The sequence below is a fragment of the Miniopterus schreibersii genome, assembly GCF_964146895.1.
Source record: "Miniopterus schreibersii genome assembly, chromosome: 1".
In the NCBI taxonomy this organism is placed as follows: Eukaryota; Metazoa; Chordata; class Mammalia; order Chiroptera; family Miniopteridae; genus Miniopterus; species Miniopterus schreibersii.
The window spans coordinates 356,525-381,125 of record NC_138101.1 but is presented as its reverse complement, the minus strand read 5'-3'; the positions used below and the strand labels follow the sequence as shown (position 1 = coordinate 381,125).

Below are 24,601 nucleotides of genomic sequence, written 5' to 3'. Positions count from 1 at the left end.
CCAGGCACCCTTCACACTCTGCCCCTCGCAGGAAAGTGGTCTGGGTGGGTGCCTTCTGCCCCAGGGGAGCTGCAGGGCAGCCTTTCGGGAGGGCTCTGAGTGGCATTTCTCATCCCTGAGCACTGGTCTCCATGGTTCTGACTCCCTGGAGGGACCACATCCACCCAGCTCTGTGTAGCCCTGTGATGTGAGCAGGCGGCTGTGTTCAGGGCAGCCGGAGTCCAAGGCCCCACTTCCCAGCAGCTCCAGCATGCGCACCACCAGGCTGTGGTGGTGGCTGCAACACGCTGGCTTTGGCACCACCTCCAGGGAGACACTAGGAAGGCCTGATGGGAAAGCAGAGAGCAGCAGGGAGAGGAGAGGGAGGGGAGGGAGGGAGGGAGGAAGGGAGGGGAGGGAGGAGAAGACAAAGAAAGGGGTGCGGCAACTGGCAGGCACCCGACCAGAGCAGAGTGACCTCAGCGCTGGAGAAGCCTCCCTCAGCCTCAGAGCCAGGAGACCAGGGCAGCTGCAGGGCACCGAGCCTCTTCCTCTCACCCGTGTCCTATCGCCCGCTCCCTGACGGCCTCAGTGGGGGACCTGGGGCCTTGCTGGCCAGCGGTGCCAACCTCAGCATAAATTGGAGCTCTGGGCTCTTGCTGGGACTATCCCAGGCCACAGCCCAGCTGTCTGCCTTCCTGCTGCTCCCGCTGGGTGAGTACTGCGTGTGCGCCTCTGCCCCCAACTCCCAAGTCACCCGGGCCTCCTGGTGCTCCCCCATCCCCCACCCAGAAAACTGCAGCACCCCAGAAGGAGGCACGAGTTGGCCATGCAGTCCTGGGCACAGTGAGTCCAAAAGTTGACCCTTCAGGTTCTGGGCTCCCTCGGACCGCAGAGCCTGAGGTGTGTAACTGGGGGTGCCACACCCAGCACCAGGGCTCTAAACTTGCGGGGCACCCTGGGTTCCTAGACACACACCGCCCATCCAGCTGTAACTCAACCAGCTTTACTTTCCAGAATGGGGGTCAGGCCAAACCTGAGACGGATGCAGCACATGCCAAGGCCTTGACTTTCCCTGGTCTTTTCTGGTGACCTCTTAGGCACTGGACAAAATGGGTTCTTGTTCAGGAGCTGGGAAGGGATGTTTAGGGCTGTCACCTAGGTCCTGTTGAGGCAGGCACGTTGCAGGGTGTTTGGGGACCTGTGGCATCAGCATGTGGTGCTCTCCCTCCTCTCCCAGGTGATGGAAACTCTGACCCCAGCCGCCCAGGGCAGGGCCCTCTGGGCTCTTCTCCTGGCTGCGCTTGGCTCCGTGGCCAGCCAGCCCCTGGGGGGAGACTCCGTGTGTACGGCCCGGCCCCTGGCCAAGTACAGCATCACCTTCATGGGCAAGTGGAGCCAGACAGCCTTTCCCAAGCAGTATCCACTGTTCCGGCCGCCCGCGCAGTGGTCTTCCCTGCTGGGTAAGTGCGGCCCCGTCCCTGCACTTGGCATGTCCACCAGGAGGGGAAAGCCACCTGGCAGCTGCAACACATCTCACAGTGTGGAGGGCACTCTAATCCAATTCACTGCAGTGCAATAAGTATTTGCTGGGTGCCTACTGCCTGCTGGCCAGTGAAGGCCTGGGCTCTGGGGATGGGGGGAGCAGGATGGACAGAGTCATGGGGAGGGCCACTGGATGCCAGTCACAGCAGCAAGGTGCTGGGGCAGCCTGAGGCCGCAGGACGTCCATATGCAATGGATGGGAAGAGGGGTAAGCTCATGAGGGGCGGCTGCTCACAGGGTGACGGGCCCACAGGGGCAGCACACAGCTCCGACTACAGCATGTGGCGGGAGAACCAGTATGCCAGCAATGGGTTGAGGGATTTCGTGGAGCGGGGCGAGGCCTGGGCACTGATGAAGGAGATCGAGGCGGCCGGAGAGAAGATGCAGAGCGTGCACGAGGTGTTCTCAGCACCCGCCGTGCCCAGTGGCACCGGGCAGACCTCCGCAGAGTTCGAGGTCCACGCCAGGCACTCATTGGTGAGTGGCAGACGGTGGGAGGAAGGGCAGAGGCTCAGGCTGTGGTGGCCACCCTGCTGAGCACCTGGCCCCCCAGGTGTCCTTTGTGGTCCGAATTGTCCCCAGCCCGGACTGGTTTGTGGGCGTCGACAGTCTGGACCTGTGTGACGGGAGCCGCTGGCGGGAGCGTGTCGCAGTGGACCTTTACCCGCATGACGCAGGGACAGACAGCGGCTTCACCTTCTCCTCCCCCAACTTCGCCACCATCCCACAGGACACAGTGACCGAGGTGAGGGACAACCGGAGGCTGTGCCAGCACTGGCCACTCGGGGGCGGCTCCTGTTGCCCAGCTTTGCCCTATTTGGATGGCATGCCTGTCCGGAGGGTCCCATTGAGCAGGGTATGGCCCTGCCCAGGAGGGAGCTGGCTATGCTATAGGATGGGGGGTGTGAGGTGGGTGCCTGGAGGAGGGAGGCCTTCCTGGTCTCTTCCCCAGGCCGTGGGCCAGGCACCCCAATGAGCCGCGAAGGCCCAGGTGGGGTGTTCCCACACTGCCCTGCTGCACTCCACTGGCTCCGGCCTGGCCGAGCACACAGCAGGTGCAGGTGGGCTCCTGGGCTCTGGGCCCGTGCAGACACCCCTCCTCCCGCCCTCCCCAGATAACATCCTCCTCCCCCAGCCACCCGGCAAACTCCTTCTACTACCCACGGCTGAAGGCCCTGCCCCCCATCGCCAGGGTGACCCTGGTGCGGCTCCGGCAGAGCCCCAGGGCCTTTGTGCCCCCCGCCATGGACCTGGCAGGCAGGGGCAATGAGATCGTGGACAGCCTCTCAGGTAAGCCCAGGTTCCACCCCCACTGCAGCATTCCTTGCCCTCAACAGCTGGGTTCCTGGGCCAAGGGCTCAGGCCCATGGGGGTTGCCACGTCCACACTGGCACATGGGGGGCAGAGACCACTCAGGCTAGTGTGTCACATGGGGATGCACTCGGCCTTCACTGCAACAGGCAGCTGCTGGTCCCCAGACCCTGCACTCGGCTCTCACCTCCCACCCTTAGAACAGTCCTGAAAGTGAGTGTCCTGAGAGGGACCATCTGTGAAGTGGCAGTAATGACACCTGACATCCGCCACACTTCCAGAGGCCAAGCCAATTGCCAAATGTCATCCCACAAGAGGAGATGGTCCAGGGCCCTGGTCATGTCATCCACCCCACAGTGCTTCCCTGCAGCAGCCCCAACTTGCACCTGAGGTCACCTAATTCTAAGCCAGGCTCTTGGGGGTGATGTGCCCACCACAAGGCTGGGCTAGGATGCCAGCGACACCAGGGTGTCAGGAAGGGAGTCAAACCAGGGAGAGGCCACAGGTGCTCAGACAGGCCAGGCACCATGCTCACAGGGCCACGAGAAGCCGTGTCTCTGGGCGACTTCAAAACTAGTTCGGTACAAGACCTCTGGGGTCTGGGGGTTCCCAGTGTGTGGTACAAGACAATGGGGTTATGGGGGTTCAGAGGATTCTGTGAGGGCAACTAGAGTTCTGGGAGATTTGGTGGCTGGTTGATTCAAATTCTACACTGAAGACTAGACTCTTGCCCAACACTGGTAAGTGAAAGATTTCACTCGTTTGCAGCCTGGAAGGAGGTATAGAGGAGGCCCCGTCATTAGTGTGCCACGTGGGCTATCATGGCAGACAGGAAGGACTTCACTAGTGGACCTCTGTGCCCTCCACGGCACAGGGGACAGTGGGGGTTAGCGGAGGCCTGTGTCAGTGTGGGGCTGTGCTCCTGCGTGGTCAGCCCTGGAGCAGGTCAGTGCTGGATTCCCAGCAGGAGGTAGAGGCCACAGCGTGTGTCTCACAACAGGAGTGTCCCCCTCTCCAGGGAATGTGGACATGGCTAAGAGTCCCTAGGGTTCTCGCCACCACGATGCCAGAGCCGGTCCCCACAGTCCCAGACTGTGGAGATGAGCACGGCATCCGCTCTGCGTATAGAAACAAATTGTTCCCGTCGTTTCTTAGGAGGGAGTTTGGCGGCCTTTTCTTGTGCCTGACTGAACCGTGCTGAGAACAGCAAGTGTTTCCTCTCCACTTTGGTCTAGAGCTGATCTTGTAGGAGGGACATGCGCTGGGGGTGCCCTTCTGCCCCCAGCTCCTCCTCCATGGGGCTCATGGGTCTCTTCTGTGCTTGGTTCAGTTCCAGAAACGCCACTAGACTGTGAGGTCTCCCTCTGGTCATCCTGGGGGCTGTGTGAAGGTTCGTGCGGGAAGCTGGGAGCCAAGATCAGGACTCGCTACGTCCGGGTGCAGCCTGCCAACCACGGGGCGCCCTGTCCAGAGCTTGAAGAGGAGGCGGAGTGCATCCCTGACAACTGTGTGTGAGCCCTGAGCCTGCAGCCCCTCGACTGACCGTGGCTGGTGGGCCCAGTCGTTGGGTTGGGGCCACACAGTGAGCGGCCAAGCCGGCAGCCCTGTCACCTCTGAGCAGCACTGCCGACTGACCCCTCTGCATGGGCATGCCTGCGGGCCGGAGGGGACATCAGGAACAGGAGTATCCTTTCTGCAAGTTCTCCCTTGTAGCCCCACATCCTAAGGTCCGCTCTCATGGAGACTCAAGTCTGCTCTAAACCACGTTCAGTGTGTTTACCACCATGCGCCATGGTCCTCCGAGCAGAGGATGCACACACAGTGCCTGGTTGGGTGCCCTGCCGGACAGCCACCCGCCCCGGGCCCAGGAGCCCCAAGCCCCACACGCTGGCTGTGAAATACCTCGGTCCTGGTGCCCAGGTGGCCTCTGGCACAGGAGCCTTGAACCCATGCCTGCTCCTCAGAGCAAGGCTGCCTTGGGCGCTCGCTGCTCCTGGCATCCAAGCAGGCAACGCCCCGGGAGATAAAAAAGGGAGGCAGGCTGGGACACCTCACCTGGCATTGTCACGTTACTGATCTGTGCACTTGAATAAAGACTATGTTTTCTGACATTGGTGGCCCTCGTCTCGCGTTTCCTGGACAGAGTGAACAGACAAGGCCCCCCCCAGAGTACAGTCTCCTGTAGACTTCACAGAAGAGCACACATCAAGCATCAGAATAGTGTAAAATGGTGTTTGGACCCACTGCTCACATGCAGTCCCCTCACCAGGCTGCTGAGCACCAAGGCCTGGCATCAGAGATGGCAGGGGTAGGGCATTGAGAAGTCATTGGGAGGGAGTCCTGGCAGAGATGGTGGACTGAACACTCACATCTACCCCACTTCTGCCCATACTCCACTGAAACTACAGGAAGGATGTTTAGATGCATAACCCAGATGACTGCCATGGGCGGTTTGGGCTGCCCAGGCGCTCTGAGGGGACATCCTTCCCCCCACACAGCCAGACCCTGAAGTCTGGGTGGCAACACCATCTGAGACACTGCCCTCTCCACAAGAGGTAGGGGAGAACTCTCACGCCCTCCTCCCACTTTCCAAAATAAGCAAACAAGAAGACTGAACTGAGAATGGAGCAAAGAGGAGCTGGGGTTGGGCCAAACTATGTGAGCAGCTGGGAAAGGAAGGCTCCCTGGGGGCTGCTGCCGAGCATGGGCCAGCAGCAGAGTCCAGAAGGCAGCCTGCGCTCCCATGCTGAACGGGCCCTCAGGGATAGTGATGTCCCCCGATTCAGGGAAGAGCAGGTGTAGTTCTCTCTGGAGGAAGCTTTCCCTATCCCAGTGTGGGTCTCAGGTCTCCCACCCGAAAAAATCAAGCAATGAGTGCAACCTGAAAGTCACCAGTTAAACAAAAAACAAGCCACTATAATCGACTGAAAGTCAGCAGGAAAAACAAACCAATAGATTCAGAGACCCAAGGTAATGAACTTGTCAGAAACAGAACACAGAACAGGTACGACAAAAATGACCAAGCAACAAGGGGTGATCAGGAACAAACAGATACATTTGGAAACAAAAGTTTGTGTGGACTGCCAGGCCTCAGTCAGTAGGTTACTAGCTGATCCAGGCACAGCTGGAGGAACAGTTAGTGAACTGGAAGATGTCACCAAGGACGTTACCTAGAATGCGGCACAGAGACAGAGAGGCGGAAAACTTCAAGAAGATAAAATGAGAAGTGTTAAAATGTTATAAATTCGACACTCTGAAGATGTACTAGGGACAATGGAGAAAGCTAAAGTAGAAAGGTATGTTCAGAACCAGAAAGCATAATCTGTCCCAAATGGGAGAGATAACAGCCACCCATGCCCATGCCCATGACATGAAACTGCTGAGCACCAACATGAGAGAGGACCTTCAAAGGGGGCAGAGGAAGAGGGCAGATCACCCAGAAAGGAGCATCTGTTGGAATGACAGCCATTTTCAACAGCAGCAAGGAGTCGGAAGGCAGTCAAATGATACCTTTAACATGCTGAGAGAAACTGTCAGCCCAGAGTTGTGAACACAACACCATCTTTCAGCGATGAAACCTTTTACACATTTTCAGATGAACAAACAATGCATTTAATACCAATACGACTTCCTGGGCGGTGTTGCTCAGTGGTTGAGTGTCAACCCATGAACCAAGAGGTAACTGGATCAATTCCCAGTCAGGGCACATGCCTGGGTTGCAGGCTCGATCCCCAGTGGGGGGCATGCAGGAGGCGGCCGATCAATGTTTCTATCTCTCTCTCCCTCTCCCTTCCTCTCTAAAATCAGTAAAAACATATTTTAAAAAAAACACCAAGACGACGGCACTGGAGGAACTTCTAGATGTGTCAGCACATAAGTACCTCCTCTCTGTCGTCTGGAAAAGCTTAAAGGCAGAGACACCCCAGCGGAAACAAACACCCTTTCCACAGTGTTCTTACATGGAGGGAGCCCAGCAGCAAGGGGCAGATGGTGGGGCAGGAAGCACGTGTCCCCCTGGACAACTACCAGAATCTGTCTGATGCAAGGCCTGTGGAGCTCTGGAGTCTGGAAGGCCTGCAACTTCCAGGGGAAGACTTGGACAGTAAAATTGTGGTTGATTTTGCTCAACTTCAGTCCTTAGCACAGTAGCAGCTACCCATCCCTCACTCGTCAGGGGTCAGGTGGCTGTGCAGCCTACATGCAGCCTGCAGGAACCGAGGTGGGCAAACAGGACCCTGTCTTCCAAATGTCAGGGATCTGTGAGTTGGTTGGTGATTGGTGCTTCTGATCAGAGATGCAGACAAAGGGGTCGCAAGACCCGCCCACTCCAGCTGAAGTGACTTCCAGGGGATTTAAAGAGCTGGCACCCTTTTCTCTACCCTCCCCCAGTTTTTCACCTTTCCCTCCTTTCAGAGCTAAACATGTAGGACAAGGCACTTAAACAACTGTGCATATGGGAACTAGAAAGTGACTGCATGCCCAGGGAGCGTCTCAGCAGAGGCCTGAGAAGACCATAGGCTTATACCTCAGGTGGTCCTCAACACAGACGATCTACAACAATCAAACAATAGCGACGAAGAACAGCATACCCGGGAAGGGGGGTAATGTGATCTCCAGCGCTACCACACTGTTAGGCCCAAATGTCCGGTGTCCAACAAAGGCTACAAAGAAATGGGAAAGTATGGCCATTCGAAGGAAAAGTCAACGAGACTCCCTGGGAAAGGTCTAATGGCAGGTACAGTAGACACACACTGTTTTTTTTAAAGATACTGAAGGAATCTGTGCCACATCCAGTTCTGGCCCCATGATGCACTTGTGTGGTCTCTCAGTCATGTGGAACGTCGTCACTGGGTGGAGCTTGGTGACTTGCACATGGACCTCCCAGTACTGTTTCTGCAACTTTTTGTGGGACTATAAATATGTAAGATTAAAAACTTCGCCCCGGCCGGTGTGCCCAGTGGTTGGAGCGCAGGCCCACGGACCAAAGGGTCACGGGTTTGATTCCTGGTCAAGGGCACGTACCTGGGTTTCAGGTTTGTTCCCTGGCCCCAGGTGGGGTGCATGCGAGAGGCAACCCAATGATGTGTCTCTCACACTGATGCTTCTCCCCACTCCCCCCACTCCTCCCTCCCTTCCCCTCTCTCTAAAAAATCAATGGAAAAAACATCCTCAGGTAAGAATTTAAAAAAAAAAAAGAAGAAAAGCTAAAAAAAAATGCACCGGATACCAGAACTGAAACAACCTAATGGACCACGCTGGGTGCTTCTGATTTTTTTTTTTTTTTTTTTTTAATGAGGAAACAGGCTCAGAGAGTCTCATTCAGGGCAAGGCCTCAGTTAAGCTCAGGCTGTCACCCCTCCGAGTCCAGCATGTCCCATCTCAGCAAGCTGCTTGCTCCTCTGGTCAGACTTCCACACCATGTCCCTCCTCTGGACTCCCCTCCTCGTTCCTCAACCCCCAGGACAGTCTTCATGTCCCCCATCTCCTGCCAAGCGGCAGGGACCATCAGAAATGGCCACATGGGTTTGGTCACCGGGCAGCTGCTGGGCTCGCACGCTGCGGTTTCCTCCAGGCCCGCACTGTCTTTCATTCTTTAGAACACTTCTAAACCCTTAAAACAACAGATCAGAAGGCACTCTGATGTCATCCTGCCTGGAACGGCCCCAGGGTTCAGATGTCTTGTTCCCTGGGACTTGCCGCAATCGCCTGCCCAAGGGGTAGCCACCACATGTCACTTCTCACAAAAATCAATTTACAAATGTGTCCAAGGAAACACAAACACTCCATGAGCAGCAGCACTTGCAACGGATCCATTTCAAAGCAAGTCCTGCCGGGAGCAGCTAAAGCAACAGAAATGAGAGTGCTGACAATTCTTTCAAGTTTCTGGTTCTCACTCTCGACTGCTTTCTATTTCCACGTAGGGGAGCAAGAGGAGAAGTGCCTCATAGAAGACATCCCCAGTGACACACTGATCACAGGTAGGTGCCAGGGGCTCTGTCAGATGCTGAACTCAGGACACCACACGGTGGTCTCACGCTAGCCACTGGTGGATACACTGCTGGGCCGTGAGAGTCACGCTGTGTGGTATCCTCGTGAGATAGTTTATCAAGCAATGCAAACCCAACATGAAATAGTTTGAGAGTGAATTGTGTAATTCATAAACAGGAAACCCAGACGCGACACCACAGAACGCAAGCTTGGTGTTTTTTTCTGGTTGTCAGGTTTCCTTCAGTAAGAGGTTCTGATGCTATTAATTCTGCTCAGTGTGGCTGAATCTCCGAAGACACGTGAGGGTTCGAAACAGGTCCAGCAAAACAGACAAAACAGCAGATGTTAATGTGTCTTCTGAACGTCCATGTCCCTCAGGGCGGGGTGGTGAGGGGCTGTGCCTATGCTAGCCTGACACTGCCACCCACGCCGGCTGCCCGTGAAGCCTGCCACTTCCACAGTGACTTCTGCACACTCCCACTCTCCACCCAGCATGCCCCACACAGGCTTCACTGGCCTGCTGAGAAAGAACAAGTGGCAGGGCCTCCGAAATGCATAGAAAACCCAGTATGTTCAACATTCAAGTCAGAATCAACATCAATTGCCCTGATTTTCATGCAAAAAAAGAAAAAAAAGGAGCAGGATGCAAACCTAGCCGTTCTCTTCAGTGCCGATCATTACCCATGTGTCCAGCTCCATCTTATGTCAACTGTGGCAAATTCTCCTACTTTCTTGGCCTTCACATTGGCACGTTCTATTGCAAAGACTAACACCCATCCTGCAAAAGTCAGATAACGCACCTAGCCTGGAGGCACAGGGAGAGACTGTGAGGCAGACTTTGAGGATGAGTCAATGGCAAGGAGGGCACACAGGGAAGCCCTGGACGTGTCAGAGCCTTGCTGCTGTCATGGTCACGGAGGGAAGAGGCTGTTTGGGACTGCGGAGTGTGAACGAGACCACCCAGGTTCCGGTCCCAGTCCTGCCACCTAACAGCTGTGTGAGCTTGGGCAAGCAACTTAACCTCTCTGCTTCATTTGTAAAACAGATAAAATAACAATGACACCTATTCCTTATGGGCGTGATGATGACTGAATTAATATTTGTGAAAATTGTGGGACCAGCCACACACTTCCCTGACCCCAACTTCATCTCAGGGATGCTCCAACCCCTGCGTGAAGGGCTCTGCAGCAGATGACCATTTTCCTAGTAGCCTGTGACTTTTTCAGCCTATAACTGAAGGGGTGGCGGAGGAGTAAGAGAAATAGGAGTAGCCTACCCACCCCCCTCCGCCTGCTGCCTTGAGGCCCACCGGCTGGATGGACTTTGTCCAGGACACACTCGTTGGCAGCGAGTCTGAGAATCACCTGAACCACTAGAGGTTCTGAGGCAGGAGGCTGATCCAGCCATACGGTGTCCTGCAGCTGCAGGAGCACAGGTCTCAGTCTGGCCAGCCCCTCCTCCCACATCAGGAGCCTCTCAGTCCTTGTCCCCCAAGGACATTGGGTCTACCCCCTTCCTTGTCCTGCTCAGGTCCTCCCCTTCCTCCAACTGCCCCTTCCTCCCTGCCTCCTCAAGTCTCCATCTCTGCTGTCCCCACGCTGCGGTCTCTGGAGCCACCCCCCCCATGCAAATGCTTAGGTTCAGAGTTCAGCTACTAAAGTCAACTGTACCTACAGGGACAATGTGGAAACATGTCAGGCCAATGCTTAAATTTTTCTTTAACAGATGACGTACGTGGTCCTAAAGTCCCAGAATGTATAACATGCTAAGAAAGAAGGGTGGACAGGAAAATAGAAAACTAAGCAAGACAGGAGGCTTAAACCCAACTATTTTCATATTGCACCAAGCGAAACGAACACAGCTCTAATGGAAAAACAAAAACCGACTGGGCTTAAAGACAAAACGATATGCTGCTTCCAAATAAAACTCTTTTAATATAAGGACAGGTCAAGAGTAAAAGAATGGAAATGGGAAGGGAACGGAGGTGAGTGTCAAGTGGACGTCCAGAAAATCAGCATCATAAGAGTTAAAGGGACACACGAGTCCCCGACGCCGGAATCTGAGCACGTAGCCCATCAACTAAGTCTCTACTCTTATCGTTATTTTAACCATACTCCTGTCTCTAATCATCAGCCGTTCCTTAAAGGGGCCAATAACATAACAGCATGCCGCAAGATACGGGTCTTAAACATTTCCTTAAAATCCCTCTTATGAAAAGGTTTCGCTTCATGTTTACTGTGTATTGTGTTCACTGTATGCTGCAAACCCGTGTATCTGAAGTGAGGACCTTGGCCTGGTTCACCTACTGGCAGTGTGAACGCCATCCTGACTGCTGCGGGCCAGGAACTCGGCCACCTGTGCCACCTGTGCCAGATAACAGCTCCACGTTCCCCGTCTCACTAAACCATCGCAAAACCTCCGCCGCCTGTGAAATCCCCAAATTCCACCTGATCATGAACGCAGGTATTGTAAACTCATCTGGTTAGGAGTGCTGATTTGGAACATGCTCATATTTAATTTTTAGATCTCTGCTAAGATGGAACACACTTTACGTTTTTCTGGGTATCTTGGGGACCTGAGACCATGTCTGATTTCCCTCATTCAGGAAAAGCACACTCCAGCTACTCGTTTCTCTCTTCACAGCTCTGAGGTACCATGGCGTCCAATGAAATACACCTATGTAGAAAGTTCCAGAGAGACCTCGGAGCCAAGCATCAAATCTACCTGAAAATGTGATCTTCCCCATTGAGACTAAAAACAGACTGCAAGGAATTCAAGGGCTGGGCCTCTGCCTCCCCCAATGGAGACACTCGGAGCACCACAGGGGAACAGAGGCCCGATTTTGGAGTCAACCAGGCATGTTTTGCAGCTGCCTTTGTTGCCCAAGAGCTGGTGGCTCTGAGCTGTTTCCTTATCTGTAAACTGAAGCTACACCTGGCACACAGGTGACCAGCTGCAGGTGTTCGTCAATGCTGGTTCCCACCCTCTTGGACTCTCTTTCCAACCTTGTCACTTGGCCTAAGCTACCAGAGAAGCAGTGTGGCTTCAGCTCTGGCTCATGCCCCTCCCCCAGTGGAAGGACATCTCCTGAGAAGCAAAGAAGAGGCCGGCATTCCCGTTCTGGGGGCTGAGAGGGAGTCAAGGAAACAGGACCCATGCACCTGAGAACCGCGCCAGCTCAGGAACTTGCTTAGAAGCTTCAGGGTCAAGCATATTCTGCACTTTTATAGTGTTTCTCTTAGCTGTTAGTAATGCTCCCTAACAGAAATCCCAGATGGTCTTGAATGAAAAACAGGAGACACTGGTTTGGGGAAGTGTCTGTACTTCTGACCATCATCCTTGGTGAAATGTGACAAGTACCTGAGAATGAATGTAAAGAGCCAACAGCACGGAGGGCTGTGGATGTGGCTGGGACAAAACAAAGGACAAAGATGAACAGATACCTCACTAGAGGAGTCCCAAGCAGCCGGGAAACAGACAGAAAGGAGCTCAGTTTTGTTTGTCCTCAGGGGACACAGAGCAAAGCCCAGCAAGATGCACACGCCAGTGAATGCAGATGAAAGACAGAGAATAGCAAGTGTGCAGGGACATGGGTGCCCTCGCAGGCTCAGGCCCTGGACTTCCACTGCATGGCACCTACAGGAGCTGAACATAGGCACACCAGTGACCCCGGCAAACAGCAAATTCCCAACGGAAATGCAAAAATGTGCTCAAATGCACAAGAATCTTCGTGGTGGCACTATTTGTAATGGCAGAAAACCAGACCCAGCACAATGCCCATCAACAGACAAACATAAAACAAAACAGTTACCTACGCAGAGTGAAACAGTGGGCAGCAGACAGGCCCCACAAACACAGGCTGACTAGACGGTGACACAAGCTTATATAAGGTTCAGATAGAAATCACCTGTCTTTAGAAGTCGAGCAGTGGTTGCCTTTGGGGGCTGGGGAGTGAGTGGCAGGGTATTTGGGATGCAGACCATGTTTTGACCAGGATGATCCAGGTGTGATAACTGGTGAGCTATACACTGATGGTGCGTGTGTGATGTGTGCGTATGCACTGCCTCTCACCACGCAGCACCTCCCTGCCCTCCCCTACATGGCATCTCAGAAAGGTTCACAGGCTGTAGGAAAACATAGGATCCCTGGGGAACCCGGAGCATTCTAAAAGGGGTAACTTTGCATTCATAGCTACTCGAAAGCAATTGCTTCCCACGTCCAGGTTGCACCAGGGTCAACCAGACTGGGCCTTTGACCCCCACACTGCAGGGCCCCCCCCCTTCATTTCTTTCACTCATTTGTCAAACACCAGACGCCCAATTCGTGTCTGCAGAGCTCTGCACTCAGCTCTCGAGCTTTCTTCAGCTCTGGACAGACCTCCATTTAGGTTCTAGAGGAATGTTTAAGGACATAGGAGGATGGTCACAAAAAACTGGGTGGAAAAACCAAGTTACAGACTGTGAGTGGGTGCAGTATGAGCTCATTTTTTATAAACTATATGTTATGTACTTAGAGGAAAAAGGTCTGAAAGGATCGTGCTGAATACGGAAAACTCCTAGAGGGGATTTTTACTCCCTAAAATTCCTACAATGAATGCATTTTTTTTTCTAATACCAACTCAAGTGGCCATGGCTCCAGCCTCAAGAATCAGGGTCAGGAGGGGAAGGGACAAGCACATCAGGGTCACAGGACGGGGCCGATGCCTGAACAGCACGCACACCATATACAGGGAGACCAGAAGAGGCATGTCCAAGCAGCTGGGAAAGGCGTCTGTGTGCTTGGGGTAACTGGTCTGCATGCGCACAGCTCTCAGCCAGTGTCCACTGAATGGACACCCCAGAGGAAGGGCGCCTGGGCAGCAAGGCTGGCCCACTAGCTGCGTACAGTCCCCAGCTGTGGGGTGAGCGTATTTTGTGGTGAGGGCGCAAGGCCCTCAATTCGGGAACCAAGCTAAGTTTTCATCCTGCTCAGCCTTTTGTTGTCCAGATGGTTTCAGAGAAGTCATCCAGCCCCTGGGGCCTCAGGCTCCTGCTCTGTGGCAGTGGGGACTGTTGTACCAGCTTTACGGGGAACATAGAAAACACTGCACATTGAGAGCCCATAATAATGTCTGGAATCACCTGTCAAGGGCTTGCATGGTGCTTACAGTATGCCAAGTTCTGTGTTAAGCAGCTTACAAATATTAAGCCACTCTTTTTAAAAAAAGTATTGATTTTAGAGAGAGGGAGAGAGAGAAACAGAGAAGAGAGAAACAGATTTGTTGTTCCACTTACTGATGCATCACTAGTTGATTCTTGTATGTTCCCTGATCAGTGATCGAACCCACAACCTCGACACACAGGGATGTGGCCCTAAACTACTCAGCTACCAGGCCAGGGCTTAACTCACCCTTCAGACCCTAAGACATACACCTTTACTATCCTGGTTTTACCAATGGGGAAACTGAGGCATGCAGTTCAATGTCTTGCCCGAGTGTCCATTTCTAGCCAGAAGCCCCTGCCGCTGTCTCACCATGTGGTGAGAGGCTCAAGGAGGCAATCTGTCCCTGCTGTACTTTCACTGAGCCACCTGGGCTGCTCTGTTCCATCCACCCCACAAGGCTGGCTCTCCCAGCAGTGCCCCAGCAGTGCTTCTCTTCTACCATCTGGTGGTAGCCGAGGGGCATGACACCTCTCCTCATGCTCCCCTCCCACGGAAGAGGGGTGGCTCCAGGCTGGGGGTGGTGGTGAAAGCAAACAGAGACTACCTCTCTGCGGTCTGATTCCTCAGGCAGTGTGCCAAGCACACTGGGGTTTTAACAATGGGCCATTGACACACATTCAAAACCCTGTATTGAACGTGTACTGGGGGGCATTTCCACTCACCCCACAAATCCTTATGGAGCTTCTACCACAGAGCCAAATGTGCCTTCAGCTTATTGCCAGGCCCCAGCGGCCCACAGGAGGACACAGCATGTCACTTGTCCTCCAGAACCTTGCAGAGTGTTGACATGGGATAGGGACCAGACAGGGCTGGCAGCCTGGTGTGGGCAAGGGTGCAAGAGTGACAGGGGCCAAGTCCCAGAGGAGTGGAGGGTAGCCCTTGGTAGAGCAGGGACATCCCAACCACTCCAACCAGAGGCAGGCAGAAAGGGAGTGAGTCGCAAGGGGTTAGCACACTCAGTGGTAGAAACGTGCTGTCTCTGTAGGAGGCCAGGTGACAATCTCAGGGGGTGGGCTGCTGGGGGGCACAGAGTAAAGCTTGGGAAGTCTCCAGCCCGTCCCCAGGACGCCCAGCTGCTTCCGCACAGGTGCCATGCAGGGTGAGCTGTGAGCGCTCCTGTCCTTGGGGGATGTTCTACAAAGGGCAGGTGGGTCCTGCTGGTCTCTATTTCCCTGCTGCCCTGTCTGGTTCCTGCCCACGACGGGCGTGTTGGAATCCCCACTGTACTTGTCCATTCCTCCTCTCCATTGTTTTGCTTCATGTGGTTCAAGTCTGCTTGACTCATTTAGGATGGTAACGTCTTCTGAGTGGACTGACACTGAATCATCATGTAATTATGATCATCATCTTTGCCATGGGTCATTTCCTTGCTCCTTTATCTGTAAAGCCTCTCAAGCTTTCTTTGACTCAGGTCAGAATGGTGGATCTTTTCATAATTTTACTTTTAACCTGCCTGTAGCATTATATCCAAAGTGACTTTCGTGTAGACTGCATAGTTTTGGGTCATTAAAAACATTCATTCTGCTCAGCCAGCGTGGCTCAGAGGTTGAGCATCAACCTAGGATCCAGGAGATTGCAATTAGATTCCTGGTCAGGACACAGGCCCGGGTTGCGGGCTCCTCAATCCCCAGTAGAGGGCGTGCAGGAGGCAGCTGATCAATGACTCTCATCATGGATGTTTCTGTCGCCCCCTCTCCCTTCCTCTCTCTGAGATCAATAAAGACATATTTAAAACAAACAAACAAAACAAATGAAATCCATTCTAGCAGGGGTGGCAGGGGGTGGAGGTGGAAAAGGGCATAGAGGGGATAAATGGAGATAGAAAAAATAAGTAAAATAAAATAAACATTCATTCTACCATCTTTGTCCAATCTCTGTTTAGACCAGTCACATGCAATGTCATTGCTGATGTGCCAGGATGTAGGTCTGGTTTGTGTTCCCATTTTCCATTCCCCACCTTCCCTGGGTCACTTGAATGTTTTGCAATATTGCATTTTGCATCATCTGCAGTATTTTCCACTCTCTCTCTGTATAGTGGTTACTGGTGGTTGCTCTTGGGATTACAACACACATGCCTGACTTACCACAGTCTAGGAGGATTGATATTTCACCATCTCAAGCAGAATGTACAACCTTCCCACCCTATAAGTCCCTTTGCCCTCCTGCCCTTTACAATTTAGTTGTCTTAACTTTATGTCTATATACTCTGAAAGCCACATCAGACGTTTTCTATATATATATGTTGTTTTATACATATATTTATATATATATATACATATATATATATATAAATATATATATACACACACATACACATATATACTCTTATCCCAGGATACCTTTTCCATTATTTTCCGAGAGGGAGAGAGGGAAACACTGATGTGAAAGAAACACATCGACTGGTTGTCTCCCGCACCCACCCTGACCAGGGCTGGGGACTGAGCCTGCAACTGAGATATGTGCCCATGGCTGGAATCGAACCCGGGACCCTTCAGTCTGGGAGTCAACACTCTAACCACTGAGCAACACCAGCCAGGGAAGATGTTATATTTCTTTGTTTCACCTGTCAAACAACCTTTAAAAAAGAGAATACTCTATTACTGTTTTCCAAGATACGCACTGTTTCCAATGTTCTCTCTTCACTCTGATATTCCACGTTTCCTTATAATTTTCTTCCTGTTTGATGAATGTTTTTTAACCATTATTTTAAAGCAGGTATCCTAGTAAAATTCTTAGTTTCCCTTGATCTAAAAATATTTTGCCTTTATTCTGAAAGATATGCTTGGTGGATATAAAATTCTGTTTGACAATTCTTTCAACACTTGAAAAATGTGCCACTTCCTTCTGGCCTCTGTGTTTCTGATGAGAAATCTGCTGTCATTCAAAGGGTTGTTCTACCAGCAATGCACTGTTTTGCTCTACTCTCCACATATATTTTTTCTTTAATTTTGAGAGGTTTTATCATGATGCATCTGGTGATGGATTTGGGGCAGTATTTCCCCCCACAGGTGGATTCTCAAAGCTCCTGTCACACTGATTCTGGCTAGTTACAGCATAGGCTGCTCAGAAGTGTGTGCAGGATTCAGGTCCTTTCCTCCGGCTCCTTCCTGTGATCCTCCCTCAGCTCTCTGGTTGATAAGAGATGATGCCTCTTTATTGTCCTCTCAGTGCAGGGCAGGCATCTCGACAGGCTCCACAGATCTCCACATCTGAAGCTTCCAGTGGGGAGTGGTGTAATTTCTTTCATCTGGAGCAGGGCAGGTAGACTTGGAGGGGCTTCACCCTATAGGATCACCTATTCCAGATCCTTGGACTAGAGAGAAACGTTTCCTGAGAGGGCTTTCTCACTTTCTCCTCTCTCTCTGTCACATTTGGTCTGCGGTTGCACATTGTTCTAGCTCCCAGGTGAGGATGCATAGGCATGGGGAAAACAAATGGAGTGCATTGCTGAGTTGTGCTGTGAGCTGTGAGGTCCTTCGCCAGTGAGCTTGTTTCTCCACCTTCCAGTCTTCCGACAGCTGCCCAGGGCTTTCAGTTGTAACTAGCAGGAGGAATAGGGTGGATGGATTTGCTCCATCTTTCCCAGAATCATCAATGGTACTCTTAAAAAGACCTTCTTGGGGTGGACCATTCTAAAAAGTATAGAGTGTACATTATACATCGTTACCAAACTCCGGAAGGGAAGAGGCCAGGCCTATTCGAAAGACACTTGAGGCTGCAGTCACTCAGAGCGCAGGCTGCAGCTGTTCATCCCAGGAAATATCCTCTCGGTGTCCCCTGGAGCGCCCCACTTTCCGAGGCTGCCCCCTACCTACAGCTGGCATGGGTGTGAGCCCCCATCTCAGGTCCCTGTCAGGGCTGTCCTCCTGCCTCCCAGGGAGCCAGTGTGTGCTGGAAGACGTTCCGGGCTTTGAAGTAGATGCCTTCGGTGGTCCCTCTGCCTCTGCCTTCATCCCTTATTCCTAGGTGACTCTGGCTGTGACTTTCTCTCTCTCAGACTCAGTTCCCAACTTGTAAAGTGGGGTTAATAATACAGAACCCAGCACGTTTTACAGCTGCCACCACAGGCACCTGGCCCACGCCACCTGTCATGACCAGGGCCTCCCGGCTCCCACTTCTTGACCCTCTTCATTCCTTTCTCCATACCAAAAAAGTTCAAAACGAAACCACAGCATTTCACTCCTCCAACCCACTGTTTCCCCAAATCCTCATGACAGACCTGTAGGCCCTCCCTGGCCTGACCCCTGCTACTTCTTCAGCCTCATCTGCCACGCTCCTCTGCTAACTTCCTTCCAGCCACTCTGCTCTTCTGCAAACACCGAGTGTGCTCCAGCCCCATGACCTCTGCACATGCTCCTAGAACATGCTACTGCCAAGGAAGGTGCCGTCACACTTCTCAAACGACTGGGTGAATGAACGGATGGATAAAAATACATTCCTAAGAGCATGTCACAAGAATAAACGAGATTATGAATGTTAAATGCTTTACAAAGTACCTGGTGTATATAAGGTACCGTTAGATATTTTTCAATAAATGTTAGGTGTTTTTTCATTCTTATCGTACGTCTGAAGGCTACAAGAAGAAAGTTGAGCCATATGATGCCTATCAAGTCCTACAGGGAGAAGGTTGGGGGCCCCTCCAGCAATCTAGCCTTTAGCAGGAGCCTCTGGAGATGGTGGAAGAATCTGACATGAAGACGCCTGAGCTTCAGGAAGGAATTACGCCAGGAGTGTTCAGGATAGGTCACGGGCGGGAGACACTGAAGGCAGAACTACTGAGGAGGCATGGGAAGGGGTCTGCACCTCACCCACGCTGTTATATTCTGGGTGGAAAGCTTTCGTAGGTTATCTGCTTCCACGGTCCCCATGGCTGTGAGGCTCCAGAGGACTATGAACTGTCCCCTCTTTACTGCACAGGAAACTCAGGTTCAGAGTGATGAAGTAACTGTAGACAAGAAAGAGAGACAGGACCAGGAGCTCGAATCCTCCGATATATTCCACTTTCCCAACACTGCTATGTGACCTGCTCACCCAGGTGTAAACTGTCCAAAAGCAGGGTGCTGTGCTTTGAGTGCATTGAAAAACACAAGCTCATGTATCAGTAATCATATGTTTCTTACATTTGTTTTATAACATGTCTTACCTTATACTTTTGAAACAGGGAATTTCAAGATACAGCAATGGGACATGGTCAGACAGGACTTCCTTGAATCTGCTCCTGGTTTGGGGCTGTTTGTGACTGTCACTACTTACAACGAGGAGGTAAAACATTCTTTTACATTTCGTTACTAAAATTTTTCATTTGCTAAAATTCACGTTCCTTGTACCCCCACAAACTTTCTAAATTTCTGTGTAGGCACTCATTGGCCAGCACTTAAAATTTTTAAGGCACAAACCCCTGAACAGAGGCACTGCACAAAGACACAGAAGGTGCCTGCCTCCAGTGAGCCTCATCTAGCTGATGCCTGGACACAGAAAGTTTAAAAACAATATAAACTGAGGTTTACTGGGCTTGCTGGGCAGAGGGGACCTACAGGGCCAAGGCGTCCCAGTGCTTCCACAGGGGCCAGGCTTCTAGGAGGAAGGAGAAATATTTCCATTCATTCTGCAAATATCCAATACACCCTACCATGGGCCTAATATATGCCCCACCCTCTTCTTGGCCTAGGAGAGACAAAACTCTCACCCACAGGCCTCATTTTCAGAAAGGCCCTCTCCATTCAGAAGATGACATGAAATGGCTCCAGTTCCAGCATTTCTTACAAGCTAAGATCCCTGTTTAAGGTCCTTATCAGCACCCCCAAAGGGACTCTGGGGGTGTGGGGTCCTTTAAGTCGCCCCCGATCATGTGCCCCATTCCTATGCATGTGACTGACAGCCTAGGAGAACAGCATGCTGGCAGGATGAGCAGGGCAGGCCATGCCAACGACGCACGTGTCCCCCACACACATGCATTCTGTGCCCCATTTTCCATTATTCCATGTCTGATGTTCCTGTTCCATTTTGTAGAAGAAAAACTGTGGTTCTGAGAGGTTGAATGACGTACAAGATCTCACCGTCAGCAAATGGCAACAATGAGATTTAAACTCACATAGTAGGTATTCAGAGCAGGTGAGCTGACTTAACATCCACTGGAAGCAGACTGTGCAGAGCCCTGACATGAAGCTAAAGCCCAGACACTGAATGTGACAGATAACTAGCAAGCAGTCATGTGTTTTCAGAGAAGAGTTCTTTGTTATTCATTGAAAATTAGAAATCAGTGGTAAAGTCCAACCCTTGAATGCAGTCTTATTTAATAAGATTTCCCAAACAACAGTCTGTTAAAGGGAATTAAGTACACGGCAAGATCCTTTAGTTTTCTGCAAATCGAAACTGACTCAGAAAAAGACTTGCTGAATTTTCCCATGTGTAATATATACATGAGCTTCAATGATATTAATAGACTATTTTTAGAGCAGTTTTAGGTTCACAGCAAAATTCGGCGGGAAGTACAGAGTTCCCATGTGCCCTTTGCCCCCACAAACAGCCGCCCCACTGTCAGCACTGACGCTGCAGGTGTTACAGTCAGTGAACCTGCACTAGCACATCATCACCCGAAGCCCACGGTTTACGTCAAAGCTCACTCGCACTGTATGTCCTATGGGTTTCCATTATAGTATCTTACAGATTCGTCCCCCTAAAAGTCGTCTGTGCTCCACCTATTCATCCCTCTCTCCTCCCTAACCCTGGCAGCCACTGCTTTTTACTGTCTCCACAGTTTCTCCTGTTCCAGGATGTCATATAGCTGGAATCTGCACAGTGACAGCACTTGCTGTTGGCCAGGACATTTTATTGGTTTATTTCATTCTCCAACCAACAGAGGGTTGGGGACACCAACCTTACGAAGGTTTTCCTGTGGGTGATGGAAACGTTCTGGAACTAGATAGAGGTGGTGCTTGCCCAGCGTTGTGAATGTGCTGCACAGCACTGAATTACTTTGAAATGGCTGATTTTGTGTTATGGGAGTTTCACCTCCATAAACTGTAAAACACTAACATCAAGAAAACAAAGAGGTTACATCAGGTCAAATCAAGATCAAGAAAGAGCATGAGCGTATGGCTTTGGGTGATCTGAAACACTTTTTTTTTCCTTGTTAATCTTCACCCGAGGACATTTTTTCCATTGATTTTTAGAGAGAGTGGAAGGGGGGGGTGGAAGAGAAACAGCGACGTGAGAGAGACGTGCCAGCTGGTGGCCTCCTGCACAGGTCCTGACCAGGGCCTGGAATCAAACCTGCAACCCCAGTGCCCTTGACCGGGAATCGAACCCTCGACCTTCCGGTGCTCAGGCCGTTGCTCTAACCACTGAGAATCACCGGCCAGGGCTGTACAGTATTTTTTATTACTAGTAAATCTGAATATTTTTCATGTTTATTGCCCATTTCGTTTCTTCGTTAGGAATTGCACAATTTTTACTAGATATCTAGGGGAGATTTATTTTTAAGAATGGCAACTAGAGGATAATAAACTTAACTATAGAAACCCTCAATCCTAGGTACTACTGTCAAAGCTATATGGCCCGCAGGGAACATTCTACTTTACTTCTCATTCACCTGGCGAACACATCATTTGCTTAGAGTCTAATTCTACGAGGCTTGTGTCATTCGGAGGGAGTAAGCTGGTAAGTACTGGCCCCCACGTCCCTGCTGATGAACACAACCTCAGCACTATTCAGGCATGACATCGGTATGCGGAGCCATGACACCCAGACTGGCTAGGAACCTATTAGAGGCCTGCGCCCAGATTTCAGCGCAGCAACCAAGGAGGGAGCTGGAGAGCTTGGACGGGGTTCAAAGGAGCGCCACAAAGTTGATTAAAGGGCTTGAAAAATAAGAACTGTGAGGGAGGTTAAAAGAACTGTGATTATTCAGGCTTGAAAACAAGTGAGGGCTGAGGGTGAATTAATAATGGAATTCCAATAAATAAAACTCTTCACGGCAGATGGTGATTGGCTATTTCCTAAATGTGCTGAGAACAAACGAGGAGGATTTGTACTTTAGCATCAGAAACTCAATTGTGTGTAAAGAGACTCAATAAATTTAACAATAATAATTTTAAAAAGAGAGACTTTGCTGAGAGCAATCAGATTCTCGGGACCAAATGCATTTGCCTGATAGTAAATCTGATGCTCCGGGGGCTGTAAGTATCCTGAGGTCAGTAGGTGACCATCTAGTACATTATTATTACACTGAAGACTGCTGGGTAAAACAGGGACCGGAGTGGCAGTGAGGGAAAGGGCAGACAGAGACTGAGGGGCTGCTTGCTCTTGAAAAGGAGGGAAAGGAAAGAGGGGAAAAGGGAGCTGTTTTAAAAACCTGCTTCTTCCTTCGCACTGTTTGCACAGCGGATCCACTTAGACATCCGTGTGGGAGAACACGACCTCGAAGCCGCCATCGCTCAGGCCAAGGACAAGGTGAATGAAGTCAGCTTCAAGCTTGAACATCTAATCGAGCAACTTGAGCAAATAGTCAAAGAGCAAAACTATCAAAGGGTCAGTTTGCCTGCTCAGCTCATTTTCTCTCTTCCTGCCAGGAACGTAATTCTGCAGACAAAGTCCCTGAACCAAGGAAAGAATAAACTGCTTGTTCCTTGGCCTTCCTCTCTGAGCCAGACTGTGTGGACACATGGGGTGTGGGAAAGGGCAACCCTGCGCTCTGCCCTCTGGACTGCAGGCTCCTCTAGGACGGGAGGCCGCCGCCCGTTCACCTCTGGGGTGCTTGCTTACAGAATGAATAGATAAGAGCTTCCAAACACAACCCACGTATTGGAAGAGGCTCCGTTTGCCCACTTTCTAAATCACAGTTTTGTTCCTGCAACATCGTGTGTTTTCTGGGTCACCGCACTCAGTGGACTCTGGTCAGATGTGGGCTCAGATATGCCCCACCACTCACTGACCTCGCATCGTCTCCAGGCTCCAGTCCCCTCATCTGGAAAACAGGATGAGGGCAGGTGTGCCTGACGGTGCCCAGCTTACAGTGCAGTAAGAATAAAACCGTGAGACTCTACCGCTACTGGGTAATGTTCACTTTGCTTAAGAGTGACAGATGTATGAAGCAATAGATCGAATACTTGCTATTTTACACCAAAATACAAAAATGTCTTACATGGTTGATTTTTGCTCCTTGCCTTTGCTAACACCACACCTGGCTTAGAAAGTCAGAGATGACCCTTTGGTGTAAGATGCTAACGGAAACGTTAAATACATACAGAACCTTGAATGCATACAGAACCTTCCTCTCAAATTCATGCATTAAGTATTTTAACTAAACCTGCCTATTTCTCTTATGTCTAGGACCGTGAAGAAAATTTTCGAATGACCAGTGAAGACACAAACAGCAATGTTTTATGGTGGGCTTTTGCACAAACATTAATCTTTATCTTAGTTGGAATTTTCCAAATGAAGTACCTTAAAGACTTCTTTATTGCCAAGAAGCTTGTCTAAAATGTCAATAAAGACAAATAACTACCTGCTAATCTGCATAATGTTTGAGTTGATAAATCAAAATACACTCATAAATACGTATTACAGCAGGTCCTCAAATAACGTCATTTTGTTCGTCATTTTATTATAACGATGAGAAAAAAAGTCACTTCCCAACTGGGACCACTGTCTGCGGTGTGTGTGTTTCCTCCCACATCCCAGTGATGTGCACAGATTACAGGTGAGGTGGATGGCGCGTCCTGCTGTCCCAGTCTGAGTGAGTGTGGGCAGGTGTGGGCGCCCCTGCGATGGAAGGGCGACCTGTCCAGGGTGGGGTCCCACCTTGTGCCCTGAGCTGTAGGGATGGACTGGCCACCCTTGACCCTGAACTGGAATAAGCGGGTTGGAAAATCATTATCTCACTTGTTTTCATTAATCTTTCTTAAATGTATAGCTTACATTTATCTCAATGTTTAATATTAGAAGTGTTTTGGGTCTTTATTTAGAAGTTTGATGATGTTTTTGTGACCAGAAACATGCTGCAGGAACTTAACTCGTGTTGGTATCAATTAGCCTACGGTGATATTAGTTTCGTTATGTCATTTTGCTTAACGTCAGTTTCCAAGAACCTGCTGACCACGCTCCGCGAGGATTACCGTTCCTCTGCGGCTTCAGACATCAGTGGCGGAAGGTGACGCTGCAGACCTGTAGCACTCAGAGGAGGCTGCTTTGACAACACAGCTCCCGAGTGGGGTAGGCAAGCCCATCCTCAGTTCTTATTCCAAACTTGGTGTGAGTCAGCACTGTCCACAGAAATAGTCTCAGCCACGTATGCAAAATTTAAGTTTTCTGGCTGCCACACAAAAAAGGTTTTAAAAGGCGGCAAAAATCAACCCCGGTGACATACATCTAACCCATTATATCAAAAATGTCACCACTTTAACATGTACCAGCACAAATTGCTGCTGCACTACTTTTTCCATGTGGGGTCTTGGGAACAGGGTCCCGTTTTACACCCAGTGCACACCTCAGCTTGGACAGAGCATCGCGGGTCACAGCCACGTCATAGGGGCCAGCCACATCTCAGGGGCCACGTCCAAGAGGCCACAGCCACGTC

The 24,601-nt window shown here is 51.1% G+C and overlaps 2 protein-coding genes across 2 annotated transcripts; both read left to right on the top strand.

Annotated features, from left to right (window-relative positions):
- Positions 1 to 388: 388 nt before the first annotated feature.
- SPON2 (spondin 2) lies at positions 389 to 4,946 on the top strand. The gene is made up of 6 exons (XM_081137567.1): positions 389 to 693; positions 1,220 to 1,442; positions 1,778 to 2,001; positions 2,078 to 2,269; positions 2,640 to 2,814; positions 4,166 to 4,946. The coding sequence occupies exons 2-6, from the start codon at positions 1,223 to 1,225 to the stop codon at positions 4,348 to 4,350; spliced, it is 996 nt and encodes a 331-aa protein (XP_080993693.1). The 5' UTR covers positions 389 to 693; positions 1,220 to 1,222; the 3' UTR covers positions 4,351 to 4,946.
- A 3,674-nt stretch (positions 4,947 to 8,620) lies between these two features.
- On the top strand, positions 8,621 to 23,535 carry LOC308563041 (transmembrane emp24 domain-containing protein 11; the record flags this gene model as incomplete). Its single annotated transcript, XM_081149700.1, has 5 exons — positions 8,621 to 8,813; positions 19,187 to 19,287; positions 21,559 to 21,684; positions 22,408 to 22,554; positions 23,356 to 23,535. 5 exons carry the CDS (start codon positions 8,621 to 8,623, stop codon positions 23,503 to 23,505), a joined length of 717 nt encoding a protein of 238 aa, XP_081005826.1. The 3' UTR covers positions 23,506 to 23,535.
- Between the last annotated feature and the right edge of the window lie 1,066 nt (positions 23,536 to 24,601).